Consider the following 17,958-nt stretch of genomic DNA (forward strand, 5'->3'; position numbering starts at 1 on the left):
CAAAGGCCCCACATTACCCGGGACCTTCTTTTTACCCCCTACGTATTTAAAAAAGGACTTCTTATTGTCCTTAATTCGTTCAATGAGCTTCAGTTAAAGTGCCCACAACGCCATTTTGAAGCATCAGGACACTGAAGACATGTGATGCAGAGGCTGCTGGAGTGCACTAATTCGCATGCTCCAGCAGACTCGATTGCGTCTTCTGACACATGCTAATTAGCATGCATCAGAGAAGAGGTCTATCACATGTATACGTGCCAAACTAGTGTTAAATCACTTCCAGGGCAGTTTCTTCTTGGTGAGCAAATATCTGCACACAGTAACAGGCTGACTGTGGGCCATCTAGGTTAGCCAATCAGGGCTGCCCTATGAACTGTTGTCATTTGTGGCCAGACAGACTAAGAGAGCCTGTAGTGCATACTGAGCTGTGTGCACTACACTCCCTCTCTACCACCATCCAGCTGCACAGTCAGCACTGTAAGCTCTCTACTCTTCAAAGCCTCAGCATTCAGATGTCTGTACACATGACTTTGGGTAAGTTTTTCTTCCACAAGAACAAATCTTGGAGAGTTCTCCAAGGTTATTTGAATGGGTATACTCAGCCTAATTCAGAAATATAAACTCATTTATTACCAGCAACACATGAATAACAAGCTGCCACCTCCCACTTTTTAAGTCATCTTTAGTCATTTAAATGTTTTTAGTTCAATCTTTAAGTGCCAGTAAGCCTTCAAACACTGAAGATTTGCATATTCAAATCGTGACTACATACTTCTGCTTTATTAATGAAGTATCACCCAATGATCTTATCTGGTAGTGCTCAACCTTTCAGCCTCACAGGCCAGGTGAGCGATGCTGATCCTGTCCACAGGCCAAATGCCTTTAAGAGGCTGGCACATGAGGCTGGGTCCTGCACTGCCCAAATCAGACCCTGCAACCCCCAGTCCAGTGTGCCCAATCTACTGCACAGGGGCCCACATTCCAGCCCACTGGACTCCCCACAGCTCCAGAAGTTTGGCAGCAAGGGAGAGGCAGTTAACACTGCCACAGCTCCCCACTGCCAAATTTCCAGACCCTTGGGGAACCCAGTAGGACAAACAACACAGCTCTATCCAGGGGTTGGACACCCCGATCCGGTCAGTTAAACTTGCTTAAAATAGCATTCTGTGCCTTTTAAAATGAATTCAAGGCCAAGCAATATGGTAAAACCAGGATGCATCTTACATCTATCTGACAGTTTTAAAAAAAGGTCTTGAACCACTATACTTATTTGGTTTACAAGGAAGTTAGTATAAACACTAGATTACTCCACTACATGCATGATGAAAACATTCAAAATATTAGCAATTGTCATAGTAAGTCAGAAAAAGTGGGTGCTTCCACTTTAGAACAGCTGTTTAACAGTCGACATGTGCTCAGGAATATACAGCATTTGGTTTACAATTAGTGAACTATGAATTTGCAACTTAAAATCTTCTTTGACTTTAAATATGTAGCTCTACTCTGAAAAGCAGTGGCATGTAAAACAGCACTTACTTTCTTCAGTCTGTTTACTGACTACTTTTAAATGACTTAATTTAGTTATAAACCCTGAAAGAGCTGTACCACTAACTGAGCTCTGGGAGGGTAAGAGGAAATCTACTCTAGCTTACACATCAGCAACTGAATTGTTAACCAAATCCCACTGTGGAATGGTTATTATTGGTGATGCCTGGGCCAGAAATAACCCAGCTGACTTGGCAGGGGTGGCAGCCAGAAAAAGCAAACATTTTATTTGCAAACTGAGCAGATTTGATTTGGAGGTCACCAAGGAGCAAACAGAGAACCCTATAATGCCACTACTGAAATAGTATCTAAGAAGAGAATTGCACTTCAGTACAATTGAGGTCTTCTTAATGATTAAGGCAAGTACCGATACAGCACACACATTCTGTACAAAGCAAGTTCCTAGTTCTACAGTTAAACTGAAGGAAGGTTGGTGCATCCATGGAGCCTCATGGAAACTCTTGAGGTCTACCTGGGACAATTTTAGGGAAGTATTTAAACCTCTACACCATGGTGAAGCAAGTATCACTTTCTCTATTATTTTTTTTAAAAAGTAAACAGTAGAGGCAAAGGATTTCCCAAAAGAAACTAAATATTTAAAAGATGGGAGGGTAGGGGTAAAAATCGGTAATTGCCAGGATGCAGCCTGGAAACTTCTCCCACCCCACAAAAACCCTCAAACACTCCTGCATTTATAAACAATAAGTTTCAGAGAGGGAGATAAAATTGTTTTTATAATTCTAGGCTTGCTACAAGCATTCTCACTACAAGTCTATTTACTAACAGGACATGAAAGTAAGCCTCAAGCACGGACAACAAATGTATTCCAAAGGGATTCCAACACTTCACTGAACTACATACTTGACTTGGAAATATATTTTTGCTTTCCTCCTTTCAAAGAGTTGCTCAGTATAGAAGAAGCTGTAGTGTTTCCTATTACCAATTTTTTACAGTACATGCAAGTCCTGACAATAGGTGATAAGCAGAGATCCTGATTTTCTTTTAAAATTGCAACTGCTCTGATCAAAATGCCAAAAATCCACATTTTCCATGATTAAAATTATTAAAATAATTAATGCTATGATTATATAAAATATTAATCATTTCACGATTGAAATTAATATATTATACATAGGTATCTGTTACACACAATGTTTTATTGATATATTTACAATTTAAAAGCAATTTGGAAGTGTACCAGTGCCTCAATCACTATAATAAAGTACCATTCTAAATACCTATACATTTTGGCAGATGATTTGGGGGGTTTTTATCATGGAAAAAACCAGAGCTCCCTCTGCCCCCTTTGCACACAAGGACATAGGTCCAACTACAGCTGTTGTCCCCCTTTCCCACTACTCTGTGGTACTGCGCAGCCCAGATATGACGGTGCCCTGGCCTTGCCGTGGCACCTCACTCCCAACCCACAGCCTCCTGGCCCCGCTGGTGCCCCTCACTCCCAGCCTCTAAAGCATGTGAGGAAGAGACTGGGTGTGTGGGGAAGGCGGGGGTCACAGGCAATGTGGTGATGTTGGGGAGGGCGGGGGAGGAGGGAGGAACATGCGCCCTGAGATTCCTGTTCCCACAGCAGGGCATAGGGCTGCAAGCCAGGTCAGACCAGCTCCAGATGAGCCGCCTTGGCAGCCTGGGAGGCAGGACCCAGCATGTGAGGGCATGCTGCACCGCCAGGGTGAGACATAGCAATGGCAGCGTGGAGTTTTCCCCTCCACTGCTGCTGGGCAGGCAAGGGGCCAATGACAGCCATGGAGACAGCTCCTGCTTGGAGCTCATCCAGCCCACCTGCAGCCCCATGCCCTACTGTGGGTGCATAAGTCTTGGAAGGAATACACCCTCCCCACCCCTGACATCGCCTGTGTCCCTCGCCCCCTTCCCACAGATGTACCTGAAGGGAGGTGTGGGACCTGCTAACTACCACCGCCTGGTTGCCACATGCATGTGCACGCACACACATGGCACCCCCTGCCTGCTGCCTCAACCACTGGGTAAGCACCCCGCTGCCTCAACCAGCCCCTTGGCAGACTGGGCCTCAACCAGCCTCAAAGGAAAACCCGCAGTTTCCCAGGTTTTTCTCCTTTCAAAAAGGAGAAATCTGAGGTTCTTTCCTCTGAAAGAGAAAAATCTACGTTTTTCTCCATTATAGGAGAAAATACACCATTTTCCCCGCAGCAAATGGAAAATCCAGAACCCTGGTATTAAGACATACATAAAATATGTTGGGTTTTTTAACAGGTTTTGCACTCCTTTGGGTGTTTGTTTACACAGTTAAGTAATTCAGAGTTGTATCAATCCTTAGTTTGAATTAAATGGGCCTGACTGAGGTTTGAAGTCCCTAAATAATCAACAGAAAAGTCAACTAACACCATCTGTTACACAGCAAAATACAAAACTTTTCAAATTGGAAAAAAGTGAAAGCTTTAAGCCTTGTTTTCATATTTGAAAGTTTTACTAGAACTGTATTTAGGTAAGGCAAAAGTTAACAATTCTTGACTAGCTCAGACCAGCTATATTAAGAAAGTTAAACTATATAGAATCAGATTACCCTCAAAAAACATTAAGATCATGGAAAAGTGCATTTTTTTTAGTTAAGAACTTTTTATTAGATTAAAGTAATTCACCAGGGCTATACTTTAAACCTAATGGCTGTATATTATGACTTTAGTTCAATTATTAGAACTGAGACAGCAAATATTAAAATTTAACTAACAACATTACTTGAAATTGTATTCTATTTGTAAGAAACTACTGTTCTGCGTTTCTGCTAATAAAATGTATAATCATTAAGCTTTATTGTAAACTTTCAAAAATGGTTTAGCTTTGTTATATATGAAAAACAATTAAGCACGGTATCAACTGATTTGGGTTATGAAAATAAGTTATCTAAATCCTAACTTCTAGCCTGGTCACTCGTAAACAGACTTATACCCATAAAAGTACACAAAAAGATAAAGTACAACTACTGTTCTACAAAGTTCACAGCAAATCTAATTTTAAAACAGAGGACTGTGATAAAACAAGTTTCCTTTTTCTTACATCCGGACATCTGGACTTTTTCTATTGTTTTCAAAAGCTGCCAGTATCCTGAGTTAAGCACACAAAGTTAGTTGTAACTTACCCTGTGAAGAGTCACTGTATGTTGTTCCCATATTGCTGTTTCTTCCATTGTTGTGCTCTGATTGAAAAGAAAGGGAAAAAATAGATTATACCTTCAATATATAGGAGGGGTTTTTTTATAACCATCTCAACTAGAAATTTTCATTTGTAATTTGCTAGTCACTATGCATACTAAAAGGTAAAAAAAGATGTACATAATAGGAAATGGCTTCTTGAAAGTGTTTTTAAGTGGAAAAGTTTTTAAAGATTTCTCACCGATCACCCTATAATAGTTGCTATATGGGTGCTAATTAGTCCTATGGTCCATCTAAAGACCCCATGGTTTTTGGTTTCCCCAGCACAGAGGTTTGCCTTTTCTGACAAATGAAACATATAGGAAAATGTTGCATCAAGTGAACCCTTCCTTTCTCACAAATCCTAAAACTATATTGTCAGACAATCAAAGATACAAGGCTGCTCACATGGCCAACAGCCCCATTCTGTATTTTACCACAGAAAAAAAATCTATGCATGCTGCCTCATTTTCTTAGACTATTTAATAACTTGCATCAAGAGCACATAACAATTTTTACTTTTTATGAGATGCTGAGCTCCCTTCACCAGCGCTAACATCCTAAGAGGGATTTTTAAGATCATTTTTTTAATTTCTTGAGCCTGTTCCGTCATGGACCTGTTGTAAACTATACCCAGTTTCTTTTAAATTGCCAAGTTCCATACAGGTAATGATATATTTCAGAAAAAACTTTGGAACTCTGCCAAGAGGATGAAACGTGACTATATTCAACCCTTGAATACTAAATCAAGCTTAAAGGAAAGCATACAAGTATTTCTCAGTTGTTTTTAAGCAGCATAGTAAGAAAGTGGAAACTAGTCCAATCTCCAATTTAAATTTTGCTATGATTAATCAAATTAGTTGGTCCACTAATGTGCAATAATCATATAATTTATATGCCTTTCATCTTTTACTTGTTCTACTTATACATGTAAGAATCACCACTATTTGCAAATTACTCGCTATGGTTTACAGTACATGAGCTACTGTACTATGTATACAGGTCACGTTTAACTGACTCTACATTTCAATGCAGTCTCTTCTTACATGAACAGCGGTACTGCAGAGCTAAATAATTTTTTAGGTAAGGTAACAAGATTAGAGTGTAAATGTTTCCATGCTGTTACAAGACCTACACATTTTTGCTTTTGGGGGGAAAAAAAAAAACTTTGAAAAACTACTCAAAGCACCCAACAACTAAGCATTTGGAAGCAAAAGGGGAGTCCAGAAGGGCCATGGGTTTGGCAGAAAATGAAAGCTATAAAGCTCCATACTAGTCCCTTATTGCTGGATTTTTTCTTTCCAAAAGGAATCACACTCTCATACTCTGTCCTGCACCTTTTACAAGCAAATACCAGTGCACTCTTTAATACCACTTCACTTAGAACAGGTCTAGAAACAGAGATAATATCTGCAAGTAATTTAACAGAAATGCACTTAACACTACAGTTACATGCAGTGTCAAATACTGAGTTCTGTAATATAATTCGATATCTAATGATGCAAAACTAAAGAACATCACAACTAAACTACTAGTATATATATTTTTATAAGAACCAGTCAATTAATAATTCCAAAATCTGACACTATTATTTAGTATCACAGGTATTTAACAATTTAAAAAGGCAAGTAAAATGCAATGGTTCCAAGGAGCAACTTCATATTTTCCATCAGCAACAGTTATGATTTGTAGCAGTGTTCTCTCTGTCCCCTAAATGTACTGTTTTATTCTAAATGGAATACATTAAATTCACTCAGTTGCAGCTTCCCCTCCATTCAATATGCTATTGGTTTGCATCAAAAGAGGCATTAACTTTCAACAGCAACAGAGGTAAATCTGACTTATTTTGCATTTGGTAGTGCAACTATGTTCTTGATAGATGCAGAACTTTTGAACTTGTGAACATGAAACTGGCAGTAACAAGATTTTCTTTTTATACTTACAGAAAGTCACTTACAAGGAATAATTAATTCTATTATTGGCTGAACAGTTTCAAACGTTGTTCCTGGGCCTTCTTCTGTGCCTCCATTTCTGGATGCTCACATTCTGCTTAGGCACTTAGTCTTAAATGTTCTTGCTAAGCCAGTGAAGAATTGCCTATGTAAGTAAACTATATTTCCTTTACCTAGCTCTCTCTAAAACCTGATTAATTTATATTGTGGATACTAATTACTTTCCCTTAAAAAGTCAAGTTATTGCTTAATACCCATCTGTCAAATAGCATAAGATAAAGAAGCTACTTAAATGTTTTCTGAAATTGTTCAGAGTTCAAAGGGAAAAAAAAAAGGTGGAATAGCTATAGTAAACAGACAGAACATAGCTCAAGAAACGATACAACTTTTTATAGTGCTTGTGTGTTGGTTTTAAATACTTCGTAAATTTATCAAAATGTGGCACCTTGATCTTTACTTTAACACAGTATCTCATTACATAACTGGAAAGAAAGTTATAATAATGTAAGTCATGTTTCATTTTTCAACATTGCAGGCATAAAGGTAAATAAAGTAATAAACTAAACATTTTCTAACTATAAATTTCTATGCATTTTGATAAACTAGTACAAATGGTAAGAACAACTATAAAGGTATGCTTAGGAAATTAGATGGCAGTCCCATAAATTTAATGAATAACAAACCGTCAGCCTAGGAAACATGAAATAGGAGACCCAGAAAATAATCCCAGACACTATCAAAGGGGTGGGGAAAATACCATTCTATCCAGCCCACAGAGCCCCTAAAAAAAATTGTGAAAGTTAAATTTTATCTGTCATTGGCTCCCATCAAAAATGACAGGAACCAGGGGCAGTAGGACCTAGGGGAATTATCAGCAGCGTCCTGCAACAGCAGGGCCTGCCCACCCAGCAAAAGCCCCAGCAGGGGCTTCTGGTCTAGGACCACATGGCTGCCCAGGTGTGGAGGGGTCAGGGGAGAGGGTAGGGAAGGAGCTGGTGTGGAGCGCAGGGAAAAGTGGCTCCTCTCCTGCCCTGTGGCTGGCACTCCCTGCTGCAGTCACTTGCAGAGCTCATGCTGTGGTAGGCTGCAGTGAGGCTACCACCACCACCTCTGGGCTGCCCAGTGTGCGAGCTCCGGGCAGTCAGCAACAGCAAAGACTGCCCGGCATGGCAAGCGGGCGGGGAGGGGTGCAGCTACTGCTGCTGCGGCGCAACCTCAACAGGCAAGCCCAGAGCCAGCGCAGGGCCCAGGTGCTGAGCTCTAGTAAAGCAGCCCCTTGCTTGCCCCATGACCGGTGGTGCTCTGCGCTACGGCCACTCGCAACACACGTGGGATTGCCTGTGCCTGCTCAGGACAGCCCCACATGGGCTGCGAGCGCCTGCCACAGGGTGAGTGAGGGACCACTTCCCCACACTCTGCACCAGCTCCTTCCCTGCCAGCAAGCAGGGGGCCGGGGCTGTGCACTGCCCCCCCTCACCTGTACTGTGAGGCTGAGGAAACACTGGAGGCTGGGGGAGTGAGTGGGTGCAGAAGTACAGGGCCCTCCCTGCTGATGCAGCCCAGCCTGGCTCCACAGACCCCTGCCAGCCTGTACCCTGCTCTGGGCCCCACCAGTACTGGCCATGGGATATTGGTCCCAAGACATTGCGACATTGGTCCCGAGATGGTGACCAGGGGCAAAGCACCTGCACATGGGTGGGGCTGCCCATGCAGCCCTCGACAGCTTGCCAAAACTGGGTAAGCAGCCCTTCACCCAAAATAATTGCCCGCCCCTGCAGTATCAGCTGATTTTCTGTTCCTTCACTGGGCTAAGCGGGCCAACTGTAATATTTGTCAAAACTGAAGTGCTCTTTTTGTGCCAAATGAACTGACTACATTTCAGAATCACTACTTCCCATTAAATTACATCACCTTTGACAGATTAAAGAGCATGTTCCATCAATAATTTAAAGACGATGGTAAATTTTAAGATTAAACATTAAGATTATCCTCAATATTCACTTTGTTTAATCTTTCAATGAAGAATCTTGATACCAATTATTAATGCCTTCTCCAACAATCATTCAAATGACTGACAAATATCATATTTATTAACTAAATATGTCAAATTAATTTCAGAATATGTGGAATTGTATGTTTCTTTTTTCTCATAATATTCAAGTACGTTTTTACCCCTCACGCTAAAGGCGAAGCAAGAACAAAGCCAGATTCTGAAAAAAAGCATTATTTAATATATGTTTTGTATTGACTATTGTACATGACAGCCAAAGATATCCCAAGGTCTCTGAAAGATTATGGCTTTGTAAGAAACTTAATGCATCTTGCAAGTTAACACTAAACTGTCCATAGTAACAGTGCTCAGGAGCTTAATAGCAGTTGACTTTGGAGGAGTGCTTGAGTACTTGTAATCTTGCTGCATTTTTATTGAGCAAAAATGTTTACAATTTCCTTCCCCTAATATATTCTGGGAGTTTTACAAAACTCCATGACTACTAGCATACCTTGTCAGAAGTAATTTCAGTGCATAATAAGTTATAATTTCTATTCTAATTTCTAATGTAATACAGGCCACCCTTTTTGCTTAACAGTAACCCTTATTACTGTACTGATAAAAGAATCTGTGAATCTAGATCAGCACTTACCAAAAAAAAAGTGAAAGAACATTATAGGCCTTCTGGAATCAGGTCACAGTTGCTTACATTTCTCTATTTTACCATTTTGCTTACAATCATTTTAATTCACAATTAACTATAATAATGTGCACCAGTAAGCTACTAGAACATTAAAAGGGTTCTGGAACATGGAGACAACATGGAGAGGGTCCAGAGGAGGGCCACTCGCATGGTCAGGGGGCAGCAGGGCAGGTCCTGTGAGGAGAGGGTATGGGACCTGAACATGTTCAGCCTCCACAAGGGAAGGCTGAGGGGGGATCTAGTAGCCTGTTACAAACTAGTCAAGGCAGGACCAGCAGGCACTGGGGGAGTCCCTGTTCCCCCGAGCACTACCAGGAGTGACCAGGGATAACGGTCACAAGCTGGCCGAGGGTAGATTTAGGCTAGATATCAGGAGGCGCTACTTCACGGTCAGGGCGGCTAGGATCTGGACCCAACTTCCAAGAGAAGCGGTGCTGGCTCCTACCCTGGGGGTCTTTAAGAAGAGGCTAGATGTACACCTTGCTGGGGTCGTTTGACCCCAGTACTCTTTCCTGCCATGGCAGGGGGTCGGACTAGATGATCTACTCAGGTCGCTTCCAACCCTAGAAACTATGAAACTATAACTGAAAGCAGGCCATTCTCTGGAAGGAGAATAACACTACACAGACTTCAGAAGCAAACTCTGGCACACAACAGTAGCATATCAATTACCAAGACTTGAAACATTTACCTGGTATCTACCAAACTATTAATACTACCAGGATTTAAAAAAACAAAAACAAACCACCAACAACAAAAAGCCCCAAAACAATTAGCCTGAAACTCATCCATTCACTCAAGACCATACATCTTGCAACTAAAAGGAATCGCATTTGTTGACTATTGATTTACTGCATTTAATTGCAGCCTGCTCTCCAGCTTGATATATTTTTTTAAATTACTAAATAAAACAAATATCAGACCTGCAATAAGTTGCATCTTTCCTAATTGACCTCTCTACACTATATTCTTATCTTTGCAGTAGTTCACAGTGAGCTTTTTCCTCTGTTGCCTTCAAAGTTTGCTATTGTCTTCCTTTCCTCTCTCTCTCTCTATTGTATTCTCGGCTTCCTCTGTCATACTTCCCTCTTCCAGTTTCTACATCAATACCCTTTTAAACACCCACTCATGCTTATACACAGGGCTTTGACATATCACAGACTTAAGAGCCAAGGACTAATAAATATTTCTCCCTTCTCATCCAAAGGGATGCAACTATCAAGGATGATGGAGACTGATTTGGTTTTTTGCAGGTTCTTCAGGAGATTATCATTATACCTCAGTTTCCCATGTCTAAAACCTAAACTCACAAGGAATTTGCCACAGCACTCATACCCAAAAGCCAATGCCACCTATGCCATTTTCCTGCAATTGATTTCCCATTGTGGTGCTGTCCCAAAACCAGAGCTATTCAGTTGTGTGAATTCCAAAGCACACTCCTAATGTCAGAAGCCTGATCTTGGACTCTTGAATCACTGCAGAAAAGCAGAGGGAAATCAACAGGAACTCTATTTTCTAGACTATTAATGATTGTTCAAAACTAAGGCTAGGGAAATCAAGCTGAGATGCAAAGCCTTTGAAGGAGCAGAGCACAAGACAACGTAGTCTTTGGAACGTGCAGAACCTACCAGTTATGTTTTGCCACCCACAAAAAGAAACTGCAGACAAAACCAAGAGAATCTGGTGGTAATTTGAGATCAGATTACGAGATTATATTAGTTTGCAGCTATGCTAGTATTTCGCTTAAAATGCAAGGAGGTTCCAAAATGTTTATTTCATAGCATTCGGATAAAGTAGGCTGCCACCTATAAAAGCTTATGCCTTTCTGCAGGAGTTAGGCATGAGACTTGAACTGTTCCAAGAAGGTCACCAATTGAGAACTGGTCACAATTGTCACTGGGACAGGAGTTTCCACACTTACACTGTTACGGGTTCTAAGAACCCTCATGTTTTTGAGATTTCACTGCTATTGAAAGAGGGTGGTAAAATGCTCAGACCATCACATCTTCCAGGGTAGAGTCAAAGGATTTCCAGGTGGTGAGGGTCTGTGTAATCTGGGTGCCCCCCCATGATCTCTGTGGCTTTTCAATCCCATCTTTGAAAGCTCAGCTGTCAATTTTACATTTCTGCTACAGACCCTGTGCTCCACAGTGCCAGGCTCATTTGGATCAAGCTACCCAGCCCTTAACAACTCCCCTCTCCAAATAAGCCTGGCATCCTGGAGCACAGGATCTCTAACAGGAAGGTGAAATCAGTGTTGCTGTCAAGGCAGGGGTTGAAAAGCTGCAGAGATCTTGGGGTGCCCAGAAGCACAAAGCCCCCCCAGGAACAAGCAGAAGGCCACAAAGCCCCCAACACCTGGCAGGGCCAGATATAGAGAAGGGGTAGTCCCAGCATCACCCTTTCAGACCATACCATGGGAAAAGCAGTACCTAAAAGCACATGAAAATTTCTTCTACTCTGTCCTCAGCAGTGTGTCCCTCCCCTGCCCACCACTGCTGCTGTCCCTAGTTGATCTCAGCCCAGAGCTGCTCCTGCTCACTCCAGCTGGGCTCAGGCAGGGACAAAAAAGGCAGCAGCAAACATGTTCTCCCTCCTTACACTTACTCCTGGGCCAGCAGGGAACATCTGGGGAGCCTGATCAGAGGAGGAAACTGCCTGTTGCTGCTGCTTCTGCCATGACTGTCCCCAGCTGAAACAGGGCAGGGACAGTTCTGCTTCCAGATCAGTGTGGGACAGCAACAGGCAGGGAACAGGGGAATGGGAGGGAAAAGGATGTGCTGGTGAGCTGAGAAGGGAGGGCAGGGGCTGCCAAAAGTGACAGGATTATTATTTGATTTAGGAGCTTAAAGTCTCCACTTTTGCTCCTGAAATCTGCCCATCCCAGCGGAGGGAGGAGTTGGGGGTTGGACAAGCATCTTGACTGCATTTCAGAGCAACATACAGTTTGGAGGTGGGGTAACCGAGGATCAGTGCAGTTTAGGATACCTGAAGGACTAGCCAGAGTAGGCACAAAATGCTCAGTGTCCCAACACAAACCTGAGCCAGTTCATGGAGGACCTGCTCAAAATAGTACTTGATTTTCCTAGTGTGTTATTGACATACCAGAAAGTTTAAGATGACCCTGCTTCTGCCTTTTCCTCCTGTTTTGTAATTTGATAGATACTGTTTCCTCAGTACCATATACCACTTAAGTGTGATACTACAAAATTAAGCATTAGCTTGATTTCCACTACTCTTTTACTCTCACATACCTTTCTTAAAGCTACCCGCTACATTTTTTAATGATAAAAGTAATTTTTTAAATGGTTTTAAAACTTTTCTGATGAGTTCAGAACAAGCTAAGCAAAATCAGCTATTTTCTGGGAAGTCAAGAATAATCAGTTTAAACACACTCAAAAGCACCGTTTCAATTTTAGTCTTACGTTTTTTTTTCTGATCCTATTTTACTGGCACGGCTGTCATGTCTTTGCTAGTTTCTCCAACCCAGATTACTATGTATTTCCAGCATTCACAGGTATCATCATGAGGCAAACTAACTCCATTTAGGCCCAATGTGGAAATATACAACTTCCAAAATTTCCATAGATTATAAGATATCTAGGATCCTAACAAGATTCATGTTCCAAGTAGGACTACACATTGCCATCTCTTTCCACTAAAAAAAAAAAATCTAAAACTAGAAATAGCTAATGCAGAAGCAGGCTTTTGCTACACTGTTTACTGACAAAATATTGATCTATCACTTGGAAGATCAATTATGGTAGAACAGGGGTCAGCAAGCTATCGCCTAGGCCAGATCCATCCTGCAGAGCCATCTGATCCATCCTGTAGATATGGGAATTCAGCATTAGATCTCATAGCAGTTGCTCTCCCCATGTTGCTGCAGAAAGAAATGGCAGTGGTGGGTACTTTTGCTGTGCTACTGCAGAAAAAAAAACAATGGTGGTGGCTGGATCCTAGCACCTCCCCACCTACTTCTGGGCTGAACTAGGTCACCCTGGCTGCAGATCAAAAGGTTGTTGACCACTGTTGTACAATTATCTTCAGGTGAAAATAATCATAATCAACAAATCATAGTCTGCACCAGCCAAGCAGGGAGGCATGCTCTAGCACAATGGTTCTCAATCTTTTTCAAATCAGGACCTATTAGCATAGTTATCAGCTTGCTATGACCCATGATGACCCACAACCCCCTGGCCCTGACTCACACAGTCTCTCTCCCCTTTCCTCTGGCTGCTGCATCCAGCCCTCTCCCTCCTTCTCCAGCTCCTGGAGTTGCTCTCACAATGCATTGTGTGCTTGTCATGTCAGGCCCCCGGCTGCATACCAGCTCCACATAAGCTGCCAGCGTTGCAGTCTGCACAGGAAACCACTCAATTCCCTGGGAACTCCCCACGACCCTTTACAACGTTCTTGCAACCCACATCTGAGTTGCAACTCATGGGTTGAGAAATGCTGCTCTAGCAATTTCTGGCCTGGGCCACTGCAGGCATGTGGCTGTATTTCCGGAACCAAGAGTCAATGTCTGTTCACTTGTTTATCGGTTCAGTCTATGCAGTTTGGACTAACCTCTGAAAACTGAATCGACTCAGTCTCAGGTTTGTTTGTTTTTTTTTTTTGACTGTCTGTACTTAGCCCAAAATGTTCAGTTCAGAAGTTCAAAAGCCCAACATGGTATTTTAGTTGTTTAAAATCTCAGCTGAAATCATAATTTATTGACAAATCTGTAAATCCTAACAAACTGTGGCCGTGATTTCATTTAGTGGTCACCTTTCATGTGCACCTCTTAAAACCAAATCCAATGAGTCAGGTAAGGACACAGCCCCAATTACTGATCTCGGATTCAATTCTAAAGTATCTAATCAAACACGACAGTTTATCCTTTTTCAGGAAACAGCCTTAGCTGGAATTCTGCCAATCTGCCTTATAGGAAAAGGACAGAATCTGTACTGTATCACAAAAAAAAAATCTTACAAGAACTTAAATACTTCTCATCCACTTGACTAAATTTTATTCTCAGTACAAAAGAAACAGAAGTCAAGAAAACGTGACAGTAACATTTGTAATTCAGTACTATATAACCACCAATCACGTAATAACTTAAATATCTTCCCATCCATCTACTTCTGCAGTGAGCCACAAAAAGACTAAAATAGAGAAAGGAAGGACTGAATTAGTTGAGATTAATATTGTATTGTGTTAATTTGAGGAAAAATCTTTTAACCCCTCATTTTCCCATGGATTTATGAAATGAAGGGGCTTTGGTGAAAGGCAGAACTAACACAAGGTGAAGAGGGAGGGAGACACTGTTTTCCTCGGCCCAGTCTGATATCTATTAAACCAAATAAACATTCCCATCTGAAGGAGACTGCTTATGCAGACAGAATTTAGGCAAGCAATTTCCACTGCATCAATTCTTGAAACATCTTAGAGGTTTGCATTTAGAGAGGCATGAAACTTGGTCCCAGAGATTTCTTCATGAGCCCAATACAAAGCCAAGTATTCACTGCGCAAGGAAGGGAATGAAGGTGGAAGATTAAAAAAAAAAAAAAACTTTATTTAATTGGAAAAACAAGAACTGAAATTCTATACTTGGCTTCCCTGCATCTTTATTAATCTATTTCTTCAGAAAGATTTGAGGGGAAAATGCACTAATAAGCAAGTCCCCCTATGAACAGTAAAGCTGAAGATTACTTTTGTACTACAGAACTCCATAATTTTCAAACTTAAGTATTCCTTCACTTTATGCTGTTTCACCTCTTCATATGTTTTTAGTAAAAATGTGTCTACCTGCCTTTTAAAGCTTTTAAATAAAAAAAAGCTCACCTATGATTCCCTCCCACTTTTGCCAAAAAGTCTTAGGGTTTGAACAAATGCTCAGTTTCTCCAGAGAGAGTCCCTGCTCTCTCAGGAGAAACCACGAATGTACAGAAGTTTGTAATTTTTCTCCCAGCGTAAAAGTGGCCACTCAGGGAGAAAAATAACTTGTGAACAACCCAAGTGAAGTGGCTTTCCACAAAATCTCTTTGGAAATGTAACTTCTGTACATGCCGCCAGTGTGCTTTGCTGCTTCTTTCTCCCCCTCCCAAATCAGTCCCAGGGAGCAGAACACACCCCTACCCCACCAAATGCTTCAGCATGGAAAAGCCCAGTACTGAAGCACTTCAGGAGTGTGTTCGGCTCCTGGCTATTCCCTGCCTGAATCACACTGTAGCACTTAGGTTCACGGAAGCATAAAAGCATGCGTGTCCTGCCCAGCCTTAGCTGATCTCCAACACAGTATGGGGGAAGGAAAGGTTGAAGAAGGGGAAAACCAGTAGTAATGTTTAAAAACTCGTGGAAGATCGATTCAGGCTCAGCGTTAGGAAAACCTTCTTCACAGTCAGGGTGTCCAGACTGTGGAATAAGCTCCCTCCAGAGGTGGTGCAATCACCAGAGGAGAATACAGTCACCTTGCTGGGATCACCTGACCCCCAGTTATCTTTCCTGCTTGGTGCAGGGGACTGAACCTGATGATCTTCCGAGGTCCCTGCCGGCCTTACAATCTATGAATCTATGATTCCATGCACAGCACAGACCCCATCCCCATCTTTCCCAAGGAACCCTGCCTACATTTCTTTCTTTCAAGTGAAAGCCTGGGCCGCTTACTCTAGGTACCCCTTGCAGCCCAGCATCTGCACAACAGGCTATTTGCTTCTCTGAATTTCTGTACAGGTCAGCTTTTCTCTCAGGAAAACAAACCTAGAAGAGTTGTCCTGGATCACTTGAATGTGTGAATGCAGCCTTAAATGCAGATGCCTTGGTGGGTGGCTTTTTGCACTACTATTAAGAAGACCCTATTTTAATAGTACCATGGCTGCTAGAAAAACCAGAGACTGTATTAATCCTATTTTATAAACGATAAAACTATGGATCAATTCTACATGTTCATACATGGAAAGGCTAAAGTAATAGCCAGTAACATAGGATTTACATTATAGGAAGAGAAGCTGGAGCTATGAAAATGTTGCATGTAACAGGCTAATGGAAAAAAAATCAGAAAGAAGTCCTTTTGTTTAGCTAGAAAGCTGTTAGAGTACCGCAGAAGTTACACAGGAAGGACAATTCAAGACAAGAAATAGGGTTCATGTTAAATAGGACTGAGGTCAACATGAGTAAATAATACCTTCTTTCCAAAGTCAGTCTTAAGAGCATTAATGCAAAATGAGGACGAGGCAAAGTTTAGCAAAAAATAAGAACTTCAAAGGGATGGATCAAAAGAAAAAACTTTGCTTGGATTAAGTGGGAAGAGGGATTTCCGCCTCTCCCTGCACCTCTCTCCACTTTCTGGTTAGATCCTGGGGTTTACATCTCACTCAGGTAAAGGGACCAGCCCATTGCTAATAACCACGTTATATTATTTTATTACAAAATAGAATAAAATTAAATTTCAAGGTTCTCTCATTTCCCATCCAGTGCATCTGCTCTAATAAGCAGTCAGGACTGAATTTCACACACCTTCCATAGCAAACTTTGAACCACAGATCTTGTTTTACAGGATGTTTACATGCATATTCCTATTATACCTAAAGATTTACCTCCTAACTTAAGAAACAAGTTATGGAGATGACCACAATGATGATTACAGAGATGAATGAAAGGACTGTGAAATTAGGAGTGGGAGGGATAGGAGGAGGCAGTCCTTTATACAATTATGACAGCTAGAGGTGAAGGTAAAGTCACTGTAATGGGAATAAGGAGAAGTCACAAGACAAGTTTGTAGAGGAACAATATATGGTTATATATTTATATTTAGATTTATTTTGGGGAAAAACTTAAACAAACACATCAGAAATTAATACAAAGAAACAACTTCAACAACAGCTAGTCAAAGTTAACTAGCTGACTACCAACTGAGCAAACAAAGTGAAACCAAAGAACTGTTTGCTAACCTTTTCGTAGTAGAGTAACAATTTTCTCTGCTAACCTTATCATAATTGAATAGCAGCTCTCAGAAAATAATAATGAAACAATGTTCAAGCACAGGAGCAAATGTTCTACCTAACTTTTCCCAGACCCAAGGAAGGGCCTGAAATGTGTCTAACATCCTTCCCAATGATATAGTTGAGTCAATAAAAGTATATCGTTAAACAGACTATAATAAGCTGACATTACCACCTGCCAGTCTGATATGTCAAAATTTAGCTCAACAAATGAGCATTCCAATCTACTGATAGTACAGCTCTGAAGTAACTAAGTGTTGCTTTGTTGTTAATAGTTAACCACAGGTATTATCAACTTTGAAGTGTTTTAAATATTTAAATGCAACTGTTCTAATGTGCTAATTCTGTGGGTATTGTTTATACCTGTACCAGAGTTAGATCAGGCTCTCTTACAACCAGGCATCTGTCCAGTTGGGCTTATGCTTCAACCTTTTGCAACAAGGGAAGTTCAGTGTGATTGGACCAATCAACCCAAACTTCTGATTGGATCAGCCATGGTCCATGGATGTGGCTCAAGGTGACTGGAGAGTTCACTCTGGACTCCGAATTGGATGAGCTGCTATCCAGGGCCGTGGAGGGGATAAAAGAAGGCATGTCC

The 17,958-nt window shown here is 41.4% G+C and overlaps 1 protein-coding gene across 6 annotated transcripts in view; it reads right to left on the bottom strand.

The window, feature by feature from the left end:
* TJP1 (tight junction protein 1) overlaps positions 1 to 17,958 on the bottom strand; it is a 276,897-nt gene that overhangs the window by 71,553 nt on the left and 187,386 nt on the right. For all 6 annotated transcript variants that reach the window (XM_019533451.1, XM_019533449.1, XM_019533448.1 and 3 more), the window contains one exon: positions 4,679 to 4,735. In XM_019533451.1, coding sequence (XP_019388996.1) covers positions 4,679 to 4,735 — 57 coding nt within the window. The remainder of the gene's footprint in view (positions 1 to 4,678; positions 4,736 to 17,958) is intronic.

The sequence above is a fragment of the Crocodylus porosus genome, unplaced genomic scaffold (genome assembly GCF_001723895.1).
Source record: "Crocodylus porosus isolate Cpor-Errol unplaced genomic scaffold, CroPor_comp1, whole genome shotgun sequence".
Taxonomy (NCBI): Eukaryota; Metazoa; Chordata; order Crocodylia; family Crocodylidae; genus Crocodylus; species Crocodylus porosus.